This window comes from Scardinius erythrophthalmus, assembly GCF_964197995.2.
Source record: "Scardinius erythrophthalmus genome assembly, chromosome: 22".
In the NCBI taxonomy this organism is placed as follows: domain Eukaryota; kingdom Metazoa; phylum Chordata; class Actinopteri; order Cypriniformes; family Leuciscidae; genus Scardinius; species Scardinius erythrophthalmus.
The window spans coordinates 30,412,159-30,435,240 of NC_138242.1; the positions used below are offsets into that span (position 1 = coordinate 30,412,159).

The window sequence follows — 23,082 nt, forward strand, 5'->3', positions numbered from 1 at the left end:
GTTTAATTAATTTAAAATTTTCAGTTTAATTATAGCAATTAAGAAGTGCACATATACACTGAACTTAAACGATATATCATGTCATTTTTTTTAAATATATATATATAAAAAAATTAATCATTTTACAATTTTTTTTTTACTTTACTTACTCAAAATGCACCTAAAATATTTGAAAACAGAAATGTAGATTTAAATTTTGTCGATTTTGTTACTGATACAAAATAGTGTTAATATCAGTTATTGGCTGATGCAGAGGATTTCATATTAGATCGTTTCAGATCATTCCCAAACTCCGGCCAAATTATTACAATAAGAGTGTGAACAAACACTAAACATTTTACTGTGTCTGTGTGTATGTATGAGCTGAAGTGTATTTGTGTTCGATACAGACATTATGAAGTCAAAGAGTAACCCAGATTTCCTGAAGAAAGAAAAATCCAGACAGATGCGTGGGGTCAGGTCAAAGGTGAGAGTTCAGAGCGAGAGAGAGAGTGTGTGTGTGTCTCTGTCTGTGTCATAAATATTCTTGTCAGCCATTGACAACTCTGAATGTATTGATATTCCTGTACATTTATGTGGAAATTTGTTGTTTGTGCTTATGTGCTGTCACTCGATTAAAAATAAAAATTGATATACTATAAAATGTACTATACTATAAAAAAGTCAATATATAGTTTATTTTTAGTCATTGATCCACTACAATCCATTTTACATTTGAGTTTGTGAGTGGCAGTGACAATTCATTTTGTTATAGTAAATGTTACATAATTATGGAAGCTTGTTTCCGCTACAGAATAAAAAATGAAAAATGTAATTGCAAATTTTGATCTCACAATTTTGACTTTTTTTGTCGTAAAAATAAGCTATACAGAATTTGTTAAATTATTTAATCTTATTTTTAAGTGACAGGCCTAGTATTTATGTGTATGAAGTATGAAACCGTGTACACGTGTGTGTGTGTGTGTGTGTGTGTGTGTGTGTGTGTGTGTGTGTGTGTGTGTCCTCACATGTGTGCGTTGCCCTGTCAGGCAGAGAGTGAGGGGTTTGTCGGGGGTAGCTGACCGCTGTGACCCCATCAGGTGCAACAGGTGAAGCATTCATCGCTCTTGTGAGAGTACGGCTATGTTAGCATGGAATATGGAGCATATTGCACAGAATACTGTATCCCACAAAAATGCAAAGCGTCCCACTTCCATATCCAGTGTGAGGAACTAACCGAAAGCATTACTGCCATGATTTTAACCTCTCTTTTTGACATATTTACACAATATTTAATTAAAGTGCTCCTATTATGCTATTTTAAAGGTGCCTAATTTTCTTTTGGATTCTCCTACAGTAGGTTTACAAGGTCAAAAAACACTTTTAATTTTCTTATTATATACATTGCAGCATCTGCTCTTTTCTCACAGTGTCTGAAACGTTCAATAAAGGATTCATTCTCTCTAAACTCCTCCTTTCCAAGAGCTGCTCTGCTCTGATTGGTCAGATGGTGCAGTCTGTTGTGATTGGTTGATCGCCGTCCATTTTACCGTATCAATTCCAGCGCGAGTCTCATCCTTTGGAAGTACATCAAAGTGAATTTGCTTTTGTAGCGCAGAAAACAGCGTCTTCTCGGCGTGTCGACAACACAAACCAAACTCTTCCGGTCTCAACTATAGCTAGGGGCAAAGTAGACGTTCACCAGCAGCCAATGAAGACCATAGGCTGGCATTATGCAAATTAGTTACAAACCTACATTGGTTCGAGCAGGAAGTAAGACTAGAATTACTGACGACTCGTTTCAGGCAGTTCAGAAACACTTTTTGCTTTTAAGAGACAATAACTCAATTTGTCTTTGATACTTACATTCACAAACTGCTATATTACACACTACATGAAAGGTAATGTCAGAAGAAGCATCATAGGGGCACTTTAAAATGCAAAATTACATGCAATGTGAAATTAACAATGCAACATACTACAGTTTTAGCATGGAATAATACCTACTGTTTCATATAATATTCTTTTTAAACACTAGGTGGTGTACGTTGTATACTGTGCAGTATTTAGTAAGCTAGTATTCCATTTTGAACACAGCCTTTGAGTCCTGCATGAGCCCTACACCTTCCCGACAGTTTGAAACTCACCTGCAACTTAACCTGGTTTGGCAGGTCGACACATAACCAGCACAGATTTTCTGAATGTTATGTGTTCTTACTGTTTTTATGTGGAGTTTTCTTATGTTGTGTGTGTGTGTGATTTGTGTTTTTTGGTGTTTAAGGATACTATCCCTATTTGGATGGTAATTGTTTGTAAATGCATATTTGCATGACTCCCTTGACTTAACGGGGTGGTTGATTATGATTTGACTTTTCTAACTTTGGTTAGTGTGTAATGTTGCTGTTTGATCATAAACAACATCTGCAAAGTTACAACGCTCAAAGCTCAAAGCAAAGGGAGATATTTGCTTTTACAGAAATCGCTTTTTAAGGACTACAACAAACGGCTGGTAGAGACTACACCACATTCCTCCCGGGTTAGTGACATCACCAACCCTAGAATTTACATAAACCCCGCCCCCGGAACACGATTTATAGATTATCAAGACAGAATATGCTAATCAATGACTAGAAGATACTGTAACTACACATAAGCTACATAAATTCATCAACTAACCATTCAGAAATGTTGTCTACATGTTGTCACTCCATCATTGTCTGACTAAAAGTTTTTGAAATTTCCAGTGCATGTCTGTGTGAGTGCAAACTGTTGAAGCTCCGCCCCCCTGTGCCGGGAGCAGCAGCTCATTTGCATTTAAAGGAACAGACACAAAACGGTGCGTTTTTGCTCACCCTCAAAAAGTGACAACTTTAACATGATATATAAAAATATCTGTGGGGTATTTTGAGCTAAAACTTCACACACACACTCTGGGACTTAAATCACAGACTTATTTTACATCTTGTGAAGAGGGTAACCCCTTTTCACCTCTATACCACCCCTTTAAGTTTAAGTTGTTCATGTTCATTTTCGCTCTTATGTGCTCCTCATGTGCACTACAAAGTCAGCTGTGGCTCTGATGATAATGGCCTGTTACTTGTGAACTCAAATGTGTTGATTCACATGAGAATTATATCACACTAATGATAGATGGTTTGAGAAAAACACTGACATTTTTAAGTCTGACGATGGTAATTAAATCATTGACTGTCTCCTACAAAGTACCACATGTGTAAAACAATTACCGTCTTAATAGACATGTGTGTGTGTCATTGTCATTTTTCTTGTATGTTTCTCTGTGATAAGCACTGAATATATTATTAAACAACTTAAAGGGACATTTAAGGAAAAAAAAATTTCCTCAAACCCTGTTATTTCACTTTCTTGGGAAACTATTTTTGTGTACTTTTGGGGTAAATTGTCACCAAATAACATCTCAAATTCCTGCTCAAAAATTCTTCATTACTTAATGACATGAGTAAATGAAGTGTCATGTGTCTCGTTTAGTTCTTGAAGGCAATGAGAGCACAGTCTCAGACAGTGAATGACAGATGTGAAAACAAAGAAATGCATCTAAAACCATTTAGAGGAAAACAAGTGAATATAGAAACAGGCTTTGGTTTAAAACCCCCTGAATGTCCCTTTAAGCCGAGGAATGTGCATGTTCATGTCCAGGGTGTACTGTTGTGAACCAACACACAAGTCAAAGTTCAGTCTAATGAACTGCCATGTCTGAGAAATATGATCAAGGGAAGTCATAAAAGTTGATTGTAATTAGTTCGTTTTTAGTGTTTTTTTTAGACAAACAGTGTTTTTAAGATACAATACGATGAGCAAACATGAGGAAATGCAATGTAACGTATTTATGAATTCATATATTTATTATTTAACATTATTTATATGTTGGCTTGTTTATTTGCATTAAATGACAGACTCATATACAGCAGAGAATAGGATTTAACTGTAAATTATATTAGCCATTGAATTTAAAGAACTGAAGAGAAAATTTCTTTTTGGATGGTGTAGTTTTGCAATCTAACAGTCGTTTTTTTATTTATTTATTTGTTTGTTTGTTAATAGAATTTTTTGCCTTTTTAATGAAATTATTGAATTTGAGTTTTAATAATTAGATTTTAATTTGTATGTTTTTTGTGAGTTTTATTCAGGCTATTAAAATGAGCAGAGAATATAATTTAATTGAACATTTTATTGGTCATTGTTTGGTAAACATGATTCATTTCAACCAGCCTTTTTAAAAATAATTTTTCCAATGATATCAAAGTTGAGTTTTTAAGACTTTAAGTCTCATTAAAGTGTAATTTATGTGCGGTTAAAGATCACATGATTGAAATTAAACATGCTTTCTCTTATGTGCGCATACTGTAGTCTTATTAAGGACTGTTTTTATTTACTTATTTATTCCCAAGTATGAAAAATATCAAATTTCTCTCTCTCTCTCTCTCTTCCACAGAGTTTGAAGGAGGGATTGACCGTACAGGAGAGGATGAAGCTCTTCGAAACTAAAGACTCCAGAAAGATATAACACGTTCTTTCTTTCACTCTCTTCTTCCTCTTTGTGTTCTCACTCTCTTTTTGTCTTCATTGAGATCTTCTTGTTTGGTAGATGAAGCAGGGGTGAAGAACTGTATCTTTTTGATTGTGTTTTAATATTGTTCGTGTGAATTAAGGGAATTACGTTTCAATATTGACACGTCGTTTTGCCAACATTCAGCTCTGATGAACCTCATATTTTTTTACCCTTCTTTGGTCTCTATAAGTCCTGAAGCTGTTCTTCATCATCACAGTATATATGAACACACTCAAGTATTGAACTAGAACACTAGACGTGTGTGTCTTCCTCATCTGAACATCTTCTGAATGGAGAACTGGCTGCTGTCGTGTCTTTTCGGGGTGCTGGAGACATTTTTATGAATATTCTGAGAGAAGAAGAGTTATTGACACAGAGAGAGATGTTATTTTGCCAATGATATTGTAAATAAGTGTTGCGCGTGTACGTGATGTTAACTCTTTTTCAGACTTTCTAGTACTGTAACCTTGAGATAAAATGACGTGGTAACGTGAGTGCGAGTGTTTTGTAGAGTGTTTTTGATCGTCGGAGAGATTATGTGCTTCAGTCATTTACTTGAGGAGAATCTAATTGCTGTTTAAATTGCTTTTGTGTTGCTTTTGGTTTATATGAACGTGCAAAATATAGAGCAACCAAACGTGATATCTGCTGTGGGTGTTGCGGCGTAAAGCGCTCGTTCGGCTACTGATAGTGAGCTTAATTCATCCTGTAATTCGATCCGAACACGGGACATTTTAATGGTTTCTTTGTGTTGTTTAATACTGGCTTTTGCATGAATATGAAGCACTTTGAGTCATTGATTTTTTTTGTGTGTTTTTGGTTTTGAAACATGTAATTCCATATTCCTTCTGCTCTAGAAGTCAGAAAGTATTGAACACACAACAAAGAAAACTCACTGTATAATATTCAATGTTTGCTATGTAAATATTTGGTTTTAGAGAAGATTTCTTTATCCTGTTCTCGCAGTCTGCATAGAGAAAAAAAAATATCTTTATATCTATCTATACACGGTATGTCTACACCTAATTGCCTATCTGTATGAATATTTTTATTTTGGTGTGTGTGAATGTGATGCATCTGTAATAAAATGTTTTTGAATCAAAATGAAGTTAAAGTCCCCATGAAATCAAAATTGGATTTTGCTTTTTTGCTTTTACTATGTATATGTTAGCCTTACTGTTATCTATAAGCTAGTGCTCCAAAACAATGACAAAATTCACATTTAGACGATTTAAGCATTCAAAACTCTGACTTCTGCCGATATGGATCAATGATTTTGATGACATCACTCTGCAGTTCAGCTTCTCATCAGATTTTCAGTCCAATGAAATGCTCTGTAGAATCTGAAGCTCCGCCCCCAACATTATAAATAGACGCTGCAGCTAAAATTAGTCACTTTTCACACATTTACTATTTTCTACATGATGAATTGCACATAAAGAAGGGATAGGGAACAATTCAGACAGTGTAAACATGCTTTTCATTGGGGCGAATGAAGTCTGGTTTCACGTTAGTGTCACGCAAACCGCCGCAGCTCTGGTCTAGAAACACGACACACAGCGGATCATATGATCGTGTCACAGCAGACCAGAAAACATATCGGAGCCATTTGAATTCTGCACAGAATGCTATATTTTAAAGCGTTTAGGAGGAGAAACGGTTAGAGATTAGGAGGAAACTGCGGCTTTACTGAGCTCAATGGCTCTGGTCGAGATATAAACGAAAACAAAATGGTATTGACTATTTTAAAAAAAGGGAAGGAGTGGTTCAATATGTCCCTACTTGTCTTACTGTTTCAATGGAAGTTATGTCAACACATTGAATAATGCTGTGAGTTTCAATTAAGGCACTTCAGTGGGCCTTTAAAAAAACACGTGTCCGCCATCTTGGAACGGTTAACACGACGCAGTTCATCACTGACACACTAGCAAAATCAATTGTAATCGAAAACATCACAGCATTGTGCAGCATATGGCTGTAAAAACCACTGGAAACAAACACCAATGAGGCATCAAAGTACATATATCTATGTTGTGATTGTGAACGACATGAAGGTTTGTTCGATGCAGTCGGTGTTCTGTAAATCTCACACAGACACGTGTCGTTTATTTCAGCCGTGTTCCATAGAATGAAGTGCGATGAGTTGAACACATGATCAGGTGAAACTGATGAGCAGCACATGACTACCGTAACACTGAATGAAGAAGTCTAGCAGCTAATCTAGTAATCTGATGCTCCACCAGTTTTCACTGAGAAATTGCTAGAAAGTTTTGCAAATGATTACAATGAAGCTTTAAATTTCGAAGTAGAGATACTGAAATTGTATTAAGATGTATAACGTACTATACAATAACAATTATGTTTTTATTTACGATTAAAAAAACGTTTTGCAGTGTAGGACACGTTGCGGTAATGTTAGCACTGGCCAGCAGGGGGAGTCACGGATCCGCTTTACTTGGTTCTTTATCAGGCTTTTATTTTATTTTTTTCTTCTTAGTGCAACAGTGAGCAAGATAAGACACATCCAGTGATCCTGTGTGGAATTATGGTAAATACTAGGGCCATTTTTTGACTATCATTTAGTGTTTCTTAATATTGCTTAATAATTTTACTTAGTCTATTTCTATTTTAATTTTAGTTAAAAATGTAGTGATTTTGTTTCGTTTGTAATTATTATTATTTTAAATGTCTTTTAATTAAGTATTATTTAGTTTACTTTAGTAGTATTATAATGTTGCCTTGGTGACTAGCTGAAAAAAAAACATTTATATATATTTTATTTTTCAGGCAATATTTTTTTAATGCTTTTAGTTTAAGTTTTAGTTTTAGGCATCAGGCTTTAATTTACCTGAATTGACCTTGTAGATCTTGGTTAGTTTACTAAGGTTTAAAGTTCAAATTTTGACATTTTCTATAATAAACCAAGCAATTGCCTTTGACAGCCAGTGGTAATTATGTAGTTTTGTTGAATGAATGTAGCATTTTTGACATTTTGATAATGACATCTTTTGTGAACACCGAGTGCTTGATCTCTGTCTCAAAATGCCACAGCATTTTAATAATAATGCATGCATTTTAATGACAGGGTCAATAGAGGATGAACATTTTTATTTTTGGCTGAACTATTCCTTTGTGTTTGTGTTTCAGATATAAAAATAAGTTAAAACTTTGTGTTGATTAAAGGTTAAAGATAATTTGTTTCCCACTGTAAAACACGTTTCATTATATCTGTAACAAGAAAGGAAACTTTATTTTCATGCAGTGATCTTTCACGTCCCTGTATCACCTGTATGAGGACAAAGATGGAGGGAGAGCAAGTCTTTTAGAGCTGTGAGTAATTCTTCAAATCCCTGATCAGATTTGATTTGATGTAGTTTTATCGAAGGCGTTTGTTGAGTGTTTGTGAATAATGAATCCAGCAGCTGAGGATTCAAAGCTCAAACATAAACATGCTTCCTTCTATTAACGTTCTTATGATCACAGTTATGTAAGTGCATATGTGGGTTTGGTGTGTGAAATCTCCATCATACATGTCTGTCACTCATCTCAACCACACACCATTCACTTTTTATGAAGTTAAGCATTTTATTTGTATTTTCGAAGGCTGACAACAAGAACTCTAACATAAGAATAATAGCATTTACACACACACACATAGACATATATATATATATATATATATATATATATATATATATATATATGGGTATGTAAGATATTCTTCGAGAACCTCCCGAGCGTCTCATGAGATGGTGTTAATAGTTCGGCTTTAATTCAATGCATCAGAGTTCTGCATGAGTCATTCACATTAAAGGCTCTGTGTGTGTGTGTGTGTGTGTGTGTGAGAGAGAGAGAGAGAGAGAGAGAGAGAGAGAGAGAGAGAGAGAGAGAGAGAGAGAGAGAGAGAGAGAGAGAGAGAGAGAGAGAGAGAGAGAGAGAGAGAGAGAGAGAGAGAGAGAGAGAGAGAGAGAGAGAGAGAGAGAGAGAGAGAGAGAGAGAGAGAGAGAGAGAGAGAGAGAGAGAGAGAGAGATCGATCGATCGATCGATCGATCGATCCTCTGGACTTTGGAAGACTTTTTGGGAGAGTCCAAACTTTTGATTGCATGTTAAATGACGAACCCAATACATTAAATTACATTCAAATATAATTTGCATATTTAAACCTAACTTTTCAGAAAACCTGTAATGCAAAACAATTGTCTTAATGCACTGTGATTAAATCAACGGTGATATTTATTAGTTGAGATTTCACCCGTATGGTGTCTTGCCTTAACTGCAGATATAATTATTATGTTATTTAAAGAACTGTTATATACAAATAAATAATTACAAATTGATACTTTGTTGCAGGGTTGTTGCTAGCTGTAATAATGATCTATTCAGGGAATATTCTTAATGTTGAGCTTCCTTCACCCTATGCTTTCCTGTTCTTGAATTATTATTTGCATGTAAGACGATGCAGGACACCTGGAACCACAATGGTCTGTTACGTTTCCATGGAAACAGAAACCACAGAGACGGAGCGAGAAGCATCCTGCTGGACCAGATACGTGTATTAATAAATACATATGCAAATGATTAGTAGAAGCCATTACCTGTAGGCTACATCTGTTTCTCTGTGCAGGTGATCTGGGGCTTCAGACTCACCGGTTTTCTGTGTTAGTGTCGTGTTCGATTAAGTTCTGCAGGGTAATTCAGTTGGGTAAGTATATTATCATCACCTATTAAACATCGCTCTGGAATACCGGAGTCTTGATCAATGGTCAAAAATATTTGTATTACCCTAAACTGACCAAATGCATCTTATCTGTAAGGTTTAAAAACAGTAAAACTTCCTTTAAAAGACTTTTTAAACATTTTTCAAAACTTTCCATCAAGGCTTTATCAAGCCAGCATTTACAGTATATGAGTTTTAGCTCACTTTAACTCACACTGCAACTCTTCATCGTGTTTCCGTAACAAAAGTGAATTTAAAAGACGTTCTCAATACAATTCTGAATGGCTGAAGGATGGTAAAAATGCTACAGTAAAAACCTGTTAATTGGTTAGAAAACTATTCTCTAACCTTACAGCTTACAATTTTACAGTACAATACTGTTAAATGTACAATTTTTGAAAGTAAAAATAACAAATCATATAATTTACAGTAAAAAGGCATAAGCTGACATTCCCAGAATTCCCGGTGTAAAACTCACATTTGATGTTTTTTTTTTTAGATAAATTCATTATGTTTCTTATGTATGGTAGGGTTTATGTTAGTTTTTTTTGTTTGTAATATGGTATATTAACATGATTTCAGTTAATAAAATGTTTTTTTGTAGTTGTTTTTTTTTACTTCAAACTGCCATTTTTACTGCAAATTTCATAGATTTTTTTCTAGTGTGGTTGAAAGACTGATGACTTTAGAGAGTGTGAAAAAGTTTGTACACCCCATAAGTGTTTGCATGTTTTGATCTTCATAAGCGAGATTGGATGTGATCAATTTGACAAAGAACCAGCCAGACGAGTCTCTGTAAAGATTTTGTTTCCAGTACAACACAAATAAAAATGGCGTTTTGTCTTCTAGCTTCAGTAGCAGGTGTCGTTCTCTCTGGCAGAAATCACGGCTCGTAGGCGTTTCTTGTCATTGTCTTTCAGTCTCCTAAATTGGCTGTTTTCAACAGTTTTGCCCATTTCTCCCTATACAGAAATTCAACTCCCCACAGCATTTCTATATGATTCAGATCTCTGCTTTAACTTGGCAGTTTTATAACCTTCATCATTGCTTTGATTAATTTTGATTTGTGGTCTGTTGTAAGATCCATATATTTGAATGTGTTCACAGGTGTTTCATCTCATATAAAAGGCTTTGGAATAATAATGAAACAGCAGAAGAGGAGAGTGATCTAGTATTCATTTTTTAAATTTTTGTCTTTCAGTTTTTTCTGTGTTTTTTTTTTTTTTACAAAAAAGTTGTACAGTACAGCTCACAAAAGTTATTATAACTCTCTGTGCTTTCTCAATGAATACATTGCTTCACTTCACTTCAAACTGGTAAAATCGAAATTAGTCCTGATAAATTGTGGTTGATACATCACATATTGCTTTGATCTTTTCATTATTGCTGCATGAATGTGCCCTTCATACTAACATACAGTGGCATAACACACACACACACACACACACAGACAGATTTGCAGCAGCATTCAAACTGAGCCACAGTTTCTAATGACTGATTATTTTGTCCCTCTGTTTAAAGCAATATTTCGGGTCAAATACAGCTAAAGCTCATCTCAAACATCTGTGACATGTTGTCGATCACCTCAGACAATCATTGTGTCCATTTGTAGATGAAAACAAGCAAAAATTGTGTTTGCACTTATAATACACGTCTATGGGGCAATAAATGCGCAGCATGTGATTTTTAAGCTTATGTTAAAGCGGCTATATTCATTATTCAGTGCAAAATGTGTTATGTTAGCTCTAAAGTTTCCTAAATCATCGTTTTGAGGTGGAACTAACTAAGGCGGATGAACATCTTCTGCACCGAAACGCCTGTAGGCTAGGTGGCGTTTTCTCCAGGTAAAAAAGTATCTTTCTGGTATCTTTGCACAAGAGTTGCTGTTTACTGGCTTCACGTGGTCATGCCAGGAATTAAGAGATTTGATTTATCAGTACACATCAAGGTAATTAAGTAGTTTTTATCAATAATTCCATGTCAACACGTAGGCTACAAAACCTAGTAAGCATCTTTGCTATAGCATTTTTATATGAAGCACACGGCTAACTAGCATCACACTGGAGGATTAGGAAATACCAAAAACGCGATTAGTATAAAATATAGGCTACCACAAATATTGGATATTTTTTTTAAATCAGATTGAACGATTTTTACTTTAGTTTTGGTAAGTGAAATATATTTACATCAACATTTTCCTTAGCCGCCATTTTGGGTAGATTTTTTACTGAACTTGTCGCTGCGACATCTGCTGGTCAAAACATAGACACCTTTTACGAACCAATTGTAAATAAGATCTAGTAAATTCAATTAAATAGATCTAAATCATCAAAGACCATAAACATGTAGTGTCTAATAGCATAGACTATGTGTTTTGTAGGGCTTGTTTTATGGAGGGCTTGACTAATCACTTCAATAAGAGAAAAGTAACTTAATTTTCTTTTTTTATTATACAAATGTGTAATTAAAACTGTTCTGAGATTAAATATGCACAATAGCGGAGAATGAATTTCCAAAAATTTCGAAACAGTTATAATGTACGAAAGGTGTGTTCAGCTTGAAGTGGCGCTGCAGTGATCGTGTATTATCATAGTAAGTTACCGCGGTGCGAGACAAGAGCGATTTGCTGAAATCAGGGGTATTTAGCATTTTGATACATGCTCCAAATCACTGTTAGAAGCATAGTGTTAGATATGCTTTAATATTTGGCCAATATCATCGAGAGCACTTGCGCGATGTGATGTCTTGAAAGACTGCCTACGGAGACAGCTAATTAGTTTTTGAAACAAAGACACTGGCTGTTTTAAAGGAATACTTTACCCAAAAATGAAAATGATATCCTGACTCTTCCCAGCTTTGTAATGGCATTGAATATTGTCCGAGTTTTTTAAGCTCCAAAAATCAAATCCATCCATCATAAAAGTAATCCATACGGCTCCAATGGGTTTGTATGCCTAATGAAGCAAAGAAATCCATATTTAAAACTTGGAAACTATAATCATTGGCTTCAGGCAATGGCCGTACGTGCTCATGATCGCCGGGTGACCTGTGACCCAACGTTGATTATAGTTTAGAAAGTTTAAAATATGGATATTTGTCTTACAAAAACGCCCATTGGAGTCGTATGGATTACTTTTATGATGGATGGATGTTCTTTTTTGGGCTTCAAAAACTCAGGCACTATTCAATGGCATTATAAAGCTTGGAAGAGCCAGGGTAGCCTATTATTTAAAATAAAAGAGAAGAAAGACATACACCTAGGATGGCTTGAGGGGCGAGTAAAGTGTGGGATAATTTATTTTTATTTTTGGGTGAATTATTCCTTTAATGCCTTGCCCCCATAGACTTCCCTAGTGCATTACTGTAAACATGATTTTTGTTTGCTTTTACATGAAATGCTGGTGAAGTTATGTCATTTCTGTAATAATTGACAGCTTTATTTAACCTGGAACATCCCTTTAAATGAACTGCTAAAATACATCAAGATGTTGTGAGGTTTTTGTCACAATAATAGAAAAGAGAAGATGATGAAATGCAGATTGTACTCAACACTCAGTCGGACCGTGTGCATAGATCAGTGAATACTATCATACTCAATCGTTATATTTCAAGTTAGTTCGGCATGTAGTTTCTTTTTTAAATATTAATAGAAATGCAGTAAATGTTGGCATTCTTGAATCCCATTCTGTTTATGAAAAATTCGGCAGGAAGTTGAAATATATTAAGACAGGTAAATGTATTAAAATACGACATTTGAAGGGAAGTTTCTGGATTCACACAGAGTTTTCTATCAGGCGTTTCTGTCAGAGCCTCAGGGACAAAAGATTAAGTATCTAAACAGTTCAAATAAGATGATTATCCCAGCGAGTTCTCTGAAGATCTGCCGCTATATTAGGTTACATGGTGCAAACTGATAATGTCTACATTATATATCTCTCTACCTAAATATATATCTCTATTTTGCTGTAAATATATCTAACAAATATGCAGGAGCATGTTGTAGTTTTAGGAGTGTTTGCCATTTAACCTTCTCCTTGTGCGTCTCACATGAGGCATTGTGCTCAGCTGCACAAAACACACACACACACACACACACACACACACACACACACACACACACACACACACACACACACACACACACACACACACACACACACACACACACACACACACACACACACACACACACACACACACACACACACACTCAGGTGCTCACATTGTTCACATGGTCTGGGTAGTGCAGTTGTAAAGGGGAATTTATCATGTCTCACTGATCAGTGTGTGTGTAGATCTCCAGGGATAGTGTGCCCCGGCATTGCTTGTCATTTGTGCTTGGATTAAATGCAAAAATAAATTGACTAATATCTTTCTTTCTTTTCTTTGTAAATGTAACATTGTCTTTGTTTTTCTCTTGCTAGAAATTAATATCGCACACAAAACCATGAATCTATGCAGAAATATGTACACATTAAAGGAATAGCACACCAAAAATGATGTTCATTATTTTGTCATAATTTACTCACTCTCATGTGAGTTTCAAATATGTATGCTTTTTTTGTTTTGGGGAACACAAAATAAGATTTTTTTTTTATTGTTTTTTTTTTTTTAACGAAAATGCTTTTCTACAGTAGGGTTGCAAAATTCAAAGTTTCTATAAATTAATAATTAAAATTAAATTTAAATTTTAAAATTGTAGTTTAACTTAAATACTTAGTTGAAAAAACATCTTACAGCTTAATCTTGGTTAAAACAACAATTTTAATTGGACATTGGGTGGGGAGGGGAGGATGTGCTTTCGTTTCACATTTTGAATGGGATTTTTTTTGGGGGGGAATCATAGGAAATATGTTTATTTTATTCAACATTCATGTTTATTTGTTGTTTAATGAAAGAATCAAAGTTCTACTCACAAATAAATCCAAAATGTGTATTAGTTTGCATGCATGTCTGCTTTGACCAAACAAAATGTTTATATTTATGTTTGTGTATGATACAGTTTGTATAAATTACCCAAAATGTCCAATTAATTCCAAATAAATTTTCAACTTGGAATATTTCCAAAATTCCTTAGCTTAACTGCCCATGGAAAGTTTCTGGAAATTTACAGGAAATTTTCTGTCCCTTTGCAACCCTAGTTCATTGTGTCCATGGCTTTTAAAAGTCCGTTATTCAGTCCTCTGAAGCCAAATTATAGATTTCTGAAAACAAGTGGTGCAGGGTGGATATAAGTGTTTATAAAATATATCGAAACACATAATAAGAAATAAATTACAATTTATAATAAATATATTAAAAAACATATCATTTAAATCTTTTATATAATTTTTAATTTCATATTTAAGAAAAAATAAGAATTTGATATATCATTTTAATATAAATGTTTTTTACAAGTATATATATTTTTTGTTATTATAACTTTTCGAAATATTTCCTTTTGTATTCCACGGAAGACAGTCATACAGTTTTGGAACTACACGAGAGTGAGTACAGGTGAAACTCGAAAAATTTGAATATCATGCAAAAGTTCTTGTATTTCAGTAATTCAACTTAAAAGGTGAAACTAATATATTATATAGACTCATTACATGCAAAGTGAGATATTTCAAGCCTTTATTTGTTATAATTTTGATGATTATGGCTTACAACTTATAAAAAATTTCAAAATTTCGGAGATTCTGAATTTAGAGTTTGCATAAGCTGTAAGCCATAATCATCAAAATGATAACTAATAAAGGCTTGAAATATCTCACTTTGCATGTAATGAATCTATATAATATATTAGTTTCACCTTTTAAGTTGAATTACTGAAATAAACGAATTTTTGCACGATATTCGAATTTATCGAGTTTCACATGTAAATCATTTGTCAGAATTTTCATTTTTGGGTGAACTATCCCTTTAAGAATCAAGAGTTTAACAGCTAAACTAGTATCATGAAACAAAATGAGGAAAAGATTCAAGTTTTCCGTGCAGGATAAAAAGATTCCTACTGCCTCTCTCTCTCTCTCTCTCTCTCTCTCTCTCTCTCTCTTCGAATCGGCCTCCCCCCTCCGCTACACGTCGCTCCAGCTTTCACACATTCACCCGTTTGTTCATTGCTCATTCACTCGCTCACTCTCTCCGTATGGCACTTTGCATTGTTCTGCATTTTAGAAGCTCCAGTGTCTTCAGGAACGAAACATGAAATTCGAGTATCAAAAAGGTCATAGTAAAGGTTCATATCTCTGACTCCCTTCGGTATGACCTTTGCTCCGCGCAGCGAGGGTTCTGCAGTCGTTCGAAATCATGTCGAGGCGTTCTCTCCGGGCTGAGGCTCCTCGCTCGCTCTGGCTTTATCCTTTCCGGACTGTCGTCGTCCTCCTCTTCGTGGCTCAGGATCGCCAGCTCGTTCTCGTAGCAGAAGGAGTTGGCGCTGGGCACCACCAGGTACTTGTTTTCCATCATGTCCTTGGCACTGCAGCGAGGGGTGGACGGCACCTCGTAGGTCTTGTGGAAGTGTGAGTAATCAACCTTGTATTGGTTCTTTTCCTCAAACAGCACCGGCTCGAATCGATGCCCCCAGAGGATCTCGCTAGCCAAGTAGGAGCTTCTCGCCTGTGCCGTCATGGCCGTCGCCTCCACCATTCCCTCCAAGATGACCACGATCTCAAAATCCGCCGTTTCGAGATCCTGCTTAGCGACGCCGAACAGAGGACTCTCCTGGTCGATCTGATGCAGGATTGTGATTGGCGAGACTAGGAAGATGCGGTCCAGCCCTTTGTCGAAACCGACATTGATGTCCAGCTGGTCGAGCGGGATGTACTCGCCTTCGACCGTAACCCGCGGCTTGATGAGCTGCGCTCGGACGTGCGCCTCGACGATGTGACTCTTTCGCAAGTTCCCCACCCGCCACATCAAGCACAGTTTCCCATCACGCATGGCGATGATGGCGTTTTGCGAGAACAATAGAGTCTGCGCTCGCTTCTTAGGACGTGCCATTTTGGCCATGATTGCTCCGATCATGAAGCAGTCGATGATGCTGCCCACGATGGACTGGAAGACCACGAGAAACACCGCGACGGGACATTCTTCCGTCACGCAGCGGAACCCGTAACCGATGGTTGTTTGCGTCTCGATTGAGAACAGGAACGCCGCGATGAAACCGTTCACCTGCAGAACGCACGGCGTGAAGTTGTCGTCGCCCGCCGGGTTGTCCAGATCACCGTGGAGAAGCGCGAGAACCCAAAACGCCAAGCCGAACGCCAACCAGGAAATCACGAAGACTAGCGTGAAAACGATCACTAGGTAGCGCCAGCGGATGTCCACGCAAGTGGTGAATATGTCCGCCAGGTAGCGCTGGGACTTCTCATCCATGTTGGTGAACTGCACATTGCACTGGCCATTCTTCTTCACAAAGCGGTTGCGACTTTTCCGTCGAGTGTGGATTTTGCCGTTGCCATATCCATTCATCCCTCCGCCATGCATGGTGGTTAAACGCAGAGCATCCTCCTCCGTCGACACGATACTGTAGCGACCGATCCGACCCACGCTCATTCTCTTTAGCGCTCCACCTTCCTATTTTTCCAATCTGGTGTTCCCTCTCTTTTGGAGCGGATTCGTAGTAGTACAAGTCCAGGGTGGTGGGTGGTTTAGTTGTAGTGATGTTGGGTCAGATCCAATCAACAGTAGAAGCACTTCGGTTTCCTCAGACCCTTGGGAAAAACAAACAGATCATCATCAGTTCATAAAACTGTGAATGAGAGTGGTGGCATTTGAGAGTGACTCTGCATATAAAAACAGTCTTATATCAAAGTAATCGGTTTAGCAATTTGCAGTATTTATTATTATAGAAAATATATTGCTTATTAAAGAAAATTACATTTATAGTAAAAACTAAACTGTTTTATTTTGCTTACTTCCTCTGTTTCATGAGTTTGTTGCAGGTCTTTCTGCTTTCTTTCTGAAGAATACATGCAATGCTGCCATAAAATGTGATGGAAAGGAGATCTGTGGCCCTTGATGCCTTAAAATGCAATCTAGGTTGGAAGGTCTCTAGATTTTAGAGACAAAATGTGCCAAAAGGAGTGTTTTCACCTACTTCACTTTCACCTCGATTCAGACTGTGACATTGGTGCGTGATTGATGTTTGGACAAAAAACGATCATAAAGAGGAATTGAGGCTGTTTTGTTTTGGGGTCAGTTGTTTTGCTGATATTTATGATATTAGTTTGGCTTTGCACAGGCTGGATATTGTATGAAATTAGTGTGTCGTGGCATGGACCCTCTCTGGATTCATTTCAGGTTTCTCATGTATGTGTTTTTGTTCTCAGCTTCTACATTATTGATCAGAGCTCTGTTTTAAAGCTGCTTAACACAACAGAGATGTTCTGGCTATCCGATCACACACACACAACCACAGATGTCCCTCAAGAGGCTCAAATCTTACCCTCCGAAACGCCAAAGTAAAGATGACGTAAAAGGGGTGTTAACAATTTTGGATTCTGTGCGAGTGCCCCGTGTGTGTTTGAGAGTGTTTGCGCACACATGCTTGAGTTTTAAACACATCATTCAGACACTCAGGAGACCAATGTCTGTATGAGGCTTTGGCCATGGGTGCCGTCCCACAATCCTCTAGAGACGCTAAGTGGGTTGAAGGGGGGGAGGGCGATGAGTTAGCTGGGCATACACAGAAAATTAACATAAGACTTGGAAAAAATGAAGGTTATGAAGCAAAAAATAGGGGAGAGAGACAGAACTGATGTACGACAAAGACCAAGAAGGGAGGAAACCCTGTGGCCTGATATCTAAATATATACAGTCAGCGCTCAGAGAGGTTTCGTGCCTTATTTGTCTGGCCTGCTTCTGCATATCATAGAGCGACGTCATTACTGTCACACTTACACTTCCCATTTATATTTCAAATGGATTTCTGTTCTTCTGGAGAGCATCAGTGTTATCATAACCCATTGCCTTGACTCATTATGATCTTTTTACTTCCACCTGTGTCTCATTATCTTGTTAACACTTCCCTGTGTTTTCACTCATTCTTTGCGAAGTCTTGTATGTTGTTACACTGCATTTCTGAGCTTTATATTTGATTCTCTGCCCATATTCTGGATTATCCTTTTGCCTGTGTTTTTTCCCCTGTTGCTTTTTTGGATTGTTTGCCCCTTTGCTCTTTATATGGACTGGGATTGTCCCAATAAAGCTGCATTTGGATCTTCAACCCAAGTCTCGGAGCAATCCGTAATATATAACCTCTTTGCATTTTCTTTACATTTTCTGAACAAACTATAAGTGGTGTTTACTTGTGCAAAAGTTTCCATGATGCTAGGGTGTTGTGGGTGGTTGCCAGGGTGTTGCTATGTGTCACTTTTAAAGTGTAATTTAGCATGTGTCGGGGTTGCTAGTTGGTTGTTAGGGGATATGGGTGGATGTGCCTACTGGTCTAAAGCCGTGTGCACACTGTATGATCTATTATAGTCCTTTACGACTGTTGCTTGTCAGACTGTACAAACATGATCTCCATTGTAAGCACTGTAGGGTCTCAGTTGTCATTAGAGATTTACATCATCAATCTGTGACACGTTCGGTAACTAAACTGCATTTCATGTGGGATAGAAATGGTGGCCAGCAAACAAAAACAATCTCTAGTGTTAATTTTGATCATGGCTTTTCTTGAAAACTTGTGTGTGGAGCAAGTTCTGGTTTGTCGTCGTCACGCTAATCAGGTTCTGTGTTCCTATAAGTTTTTGATTTGATAGGAGAAGTCACACTGTAGGACTGTGCCTCAAAACTTCTGACGCTGCCAGAATTTCACTTTTAATCGCAATGGTCATTAATCGGCTGTCTGCGGACCTGTCAAACCAGCGATCAAAGACTTTAGATTTTGGCCTAGGATCAGAGGAATCTTTAAGGATTTACAAAATTTGCTTCAGACGGCCAAATTGTACAGTGTGACCCAGCCCTACCTCAAGTTTAAATGATATTCTGTATTCTCTAGATTTGGTCCATCTAGCTACTATGGTTAACTATGAAGAGAATAGGCCTACACTTTTTGTGATTTTCTTTTTTTCCCTTCCTTTTCACAATTTTCATAACAGGGTCTGTTTGTTTGGTGTGATACTGATACTGATGTATGATAACATCATTACATAATTACAGCGGCTGAAGCGTCTCTGTGCTGTCTGCCTTCTACCCGAAAACATGTCACCTGATCTGTGCACACTCATGCATTCATACACACACAGAAACACCGTAGTGTTGTCTTGTCTCTGAGCTCTCGGTGTCTTGCATCATTTCAGGGCCATCAACAGCATCAGGCCACAGTTGTCTCGAGTAACAGAGTTTGAAAGAGAAAGCTTGTGAATGCTTTAGATAAAAATCTGCAATCCTGCAACTAAAACGTAAAATTGGTAAGATGTAAATAGATCTAAATAAATGAATTACACAGAATAAAAACATACTTTTTCATGCAATTAAATGCATTCACTGTAAAAAGTAAACGCAATGTTTTCATGTGATTAGATAAGTTTTAAGCAAAACAAAAATACACAATTGCACCAGTGAAAGTGATTTTAAGGGTCAGATCAGGTAGAAATAGCACTTTAGCAACTGTTCTGCATAGATGTAGAAATGTAACAAATTGTGGAGTATTGTGCATGAACAAGAAGCGATCTTTTATCAAAAAGTGAATGAGATTGTAACTAAAGTTGTGATGTATGGTGGTGTGCTGGCTGATTTTTGGGCTATGGTTCACCCTCAGGAGGTAGTTGACTTGTAAGGGAACGGTGAGTTCTAGGTTGTAGCAGCAGATTTGACCGGGGAATGTCATGATGTCTGTCCGTGAACCGAAGCGGAGCAGAATGTAGGTCATGGGAATGACAGAGTTAGGGTTTTTGGAAATGAAAATATAAAGAATTTACCCTAACACAAATGAGCTATTGTTGCATGACATTAAGTTTACGGTGTTTGCTCAATATACTTGCATATTGAAGCATCACTGTAAAAACAAACGTACTCAATCAAATTTAGGTAACAATTTGCACTCTTATTTGTTTGGGTAATGTTCATCCCAAATGTTGAGTAAATACAATGCCAACTAATAATTCCTTATAAAAAGTGAGTAATATGAACTTGTGATGTTATTGAATGTTTAAATGTCATACATAACTGAACATTAAACAGGTCTTTCCCTTTAGTCAAAAACACATAAAATAGCACTTAATTTCAACATATTCTCTCCTGATCAAGCCATGCAAAGCACACTGGGAACTAAAAATCCACTGCCCAGTTTCAGTTAATGCTGCAAAATTTCAACTCAGAAAACGAAAGTAAACTTTGAAGTTTTACATATTTAAGTAGATTGGACACAATTAGATTAAGTAGAAACAATTGTTTTGCTTTAATTCATTTTAAAGTCAATTTAACAAGCATTTTTTTGTAATTAAAAGTTGTTACAGTACGTCAAGTCAAAAATAGAATTTAATCTGACTAAAAGAACAAGACTACCAGGTCACATCAACAGATGCTGCAATGTTGACAGCATCTCTAGTTGCGATAGATAAACCAACGGTTTGTCACTCTCAAATTCTCTCTGTTGGCTTTTAATCAGGTTACCATGTGGTTGATTAATTATTTAATAATTTGCAGTATTGAATTGCTTTTTATCATCATCTAACTTTGCAGAAACCTTGAGATGGCAGGTGAGATTCTGTCCAGATGAGAGGAATTACTGTGACGCCAGAATTACATTTTCCTACAATGTACTTTGAGGTTGCATATGTTGATTTGGTTGTATTTGACGATGAACTGACCTGAACTTCAAGCCTACGTTAGTCTCCAAATATAGGAGTATTTGACTTAGTTTAAATGTGACAGACTGACATTTTTCTTTTAACGTCTTTTGACATCCTAACAGAGCCGTTCTTATGATATGGAGAATATCATGATTAATGACTCCATGTTCGCTGCGTGTAGCCTAGTTTTCTGCAGTATTTAATGCTAATCTGACATTACCTGCTGTTTTCTTCATGCAGTTTCTGTGTCAAGCAGTTATTTCACAGCAATTTGGTAACACTTAAAAAAATTGCATTATGCAATGCTTGACAAATCATTAGGTAATGTTAAAATGATAATTATTCAAATTATAAATAGAAATTCAGAATTAATATTCAAGCCTATATTGTTAAAAAGCCTTTTCATGCATATTCATATTTGAACTTGAAACTTTGCTCATAGTTACATTTTTACTGTACTATTTTAATAATGTCTTATTAGAATTTTTGTGTTTAATGGCACAGGTACCGGACAATTACATGCTCAGCTGTGCCTCAAAAAGCAAAAAAACTAAACATAAGTCGCTGCATGAGCAATGCAAGTTCAACAAATAATGTATTATGCAGAGTAAAGCCCCAGTCGGATTGTTTGTGTCCATGTGAAAGTGGTCAGTGATGCATTTCTACACGTCTGGTTGAATTATTCATATGCATGTGGATTTTACATTGTTTTGTTGGTCATCATCCTGATGGTGGTGATTCTTTATCATTTTAACCTGTGTAAATAAATACTATAAAATACTCTTAAAAATAAAGGGTTCCAGAATGGGATTTTTGCAGCAATACCACAGAAGGACCATCTTTTTTCTTATTGTGAAGAACTTTTTTCCACCATAAAGAACCTTCTGTGCAATGCAAAGGTGGATGTCAAAGGTTCTTAATGAAAGCATTGATAAATGTCGATAAAGACCCTTTATTTTTAAACGTGTATCAGATGAATGAGTAGTTTGGAGGCAGCAGGAGTGAGAGGAGCTCTGGCCTCTTTAGCAGGGTAACGGATGACATTAAAATGACCGTCATACTCTCACACACACACGTTCATCTGTGCACACATTGCGTTCTGTGTCACAAGTAGTTCCTGAAAAGAAGCATGTGCGAAACGGGGACTTTAGTGAGCTAAATCTGACCAGACATTTAGGAAAACAATTCATAAGTAAATGCGTAAAGTTTTCTTTTAGTGTTTGCTGTGTGGGTTCGTTATTCAAAGCTTGAAGTGTGTTATGATGTATTTCACTATTGGAATCTCAGGGAAATAATATCAGAGATAAAGACGTGAGTTTACAGGCTCATTCGGTCCATTCTTGCACTATTATAAGTACGGCTTATTTTTACTTGACTCAGATGGCAGCAGAAATATTCCTACAGCACGCTCGGAAAAACACGCATGCATACTTAGTATGCATAACTTTCTGCTCAATATCAGGTCATTATAATCGGGTCAGTTAACGATGTTCTAATGAAGTTCAGTGACTGATTCTTCCCAGCGCACATTAAAACATTTATCCAATTGGGAGTTAAAATAACTGTTAAATAATTAATTAGTGTTAATATTTCTTATTATTAATATAAATATTGTATGTAATGAAATATAATTGTAATATTATTTACTAGTTATTTCATATTACCTTCTTATTTCATGTTTACTGTATCTAAACAGTTTGTTCAATAGTTCTGTTAGTTTTAGGCTATACTTGTGCTCGTATTTGATGCGGTAATAAACTCATAGACCACAGCTGCTGTGCAGTCATTGTTTAACCCTTTATGAACTTTGTCAGTTTATTTTTAGAGCATTGTTTTAATTTGCATTGACAGCAGTGATGTAATATGTAATAAATTATGCATATAATTGAGATTCTTAATCTAGCAGCTAAAAGTATATCAAATAGCAACACATGGTAAAGTTTTAGACGGATGTTGCTTACCTTGCGTTTTGTAAGGGGTCCTCGCCCTCTGAGTGTGTGTGTGTGTGTGAGTG

The 23,082-nt window shown here is 36.5% G+C and overlaps 2 protein-coding genes and 1 gene segment (V, D, J or C); 1 reads left to right on the forward strand and 2 right to left on the reverse strand.

Annotated features, from left to right (window-relative positions):
• Positions 1-5,695, forward strand: part of LOC308682877 (myosin phosphatase Rho interacting protein) — a 49,429-nt gene extending 43,734 nt beyond the window's left edge. For 7 of the 9 annotated variants that reach the window (XM_081352836.1, XM_081352840.1, XM_081352837.1 and 4 more), the window contains 2 exons: positions 390-466; positions 4,451-5,695. In XM_081352836.1, coding sequence (XP_081208962.1) covers positions 390-466; positions 4,451-4,522 — 149 coding nt within the window. In that variant the 3' untranslated portion in view covers positions 4,523-5,695. Of the gene's footprint in view, positions 1-389; positions 467-1,028; positions 1,089-4,450 lie in introns of all 9 variants that reach the window. The other 2 variants (XM_081352839.1, XM_081352838.1) reach the window with 2 other exon arrangements.
• Positions 1-23,082, reverse strand: part of LOC308682903 (Ig kappa chain V region 4135-like) — a 1,009,768-nt gene that overhangs the window by 614,910 nt on the left and 371,776 nt on the right.
• kcnj12a (potassium inwardly rectifying channel subfamily J member 12a) lies at positions 15,508-16,824 on the reverse strand (the record flags this gene model as incomplete). Its single annotated transcript, XM_081353475.1, has 1 exon — positions 15,508-16,824. The coding sequence occupies one exon, from the start codon at positions 16,822-16,824 to the stop codon at positions 15,508-15,510; it is 1,317 nt and encodes a 438-aa protein (XP_081209601.1).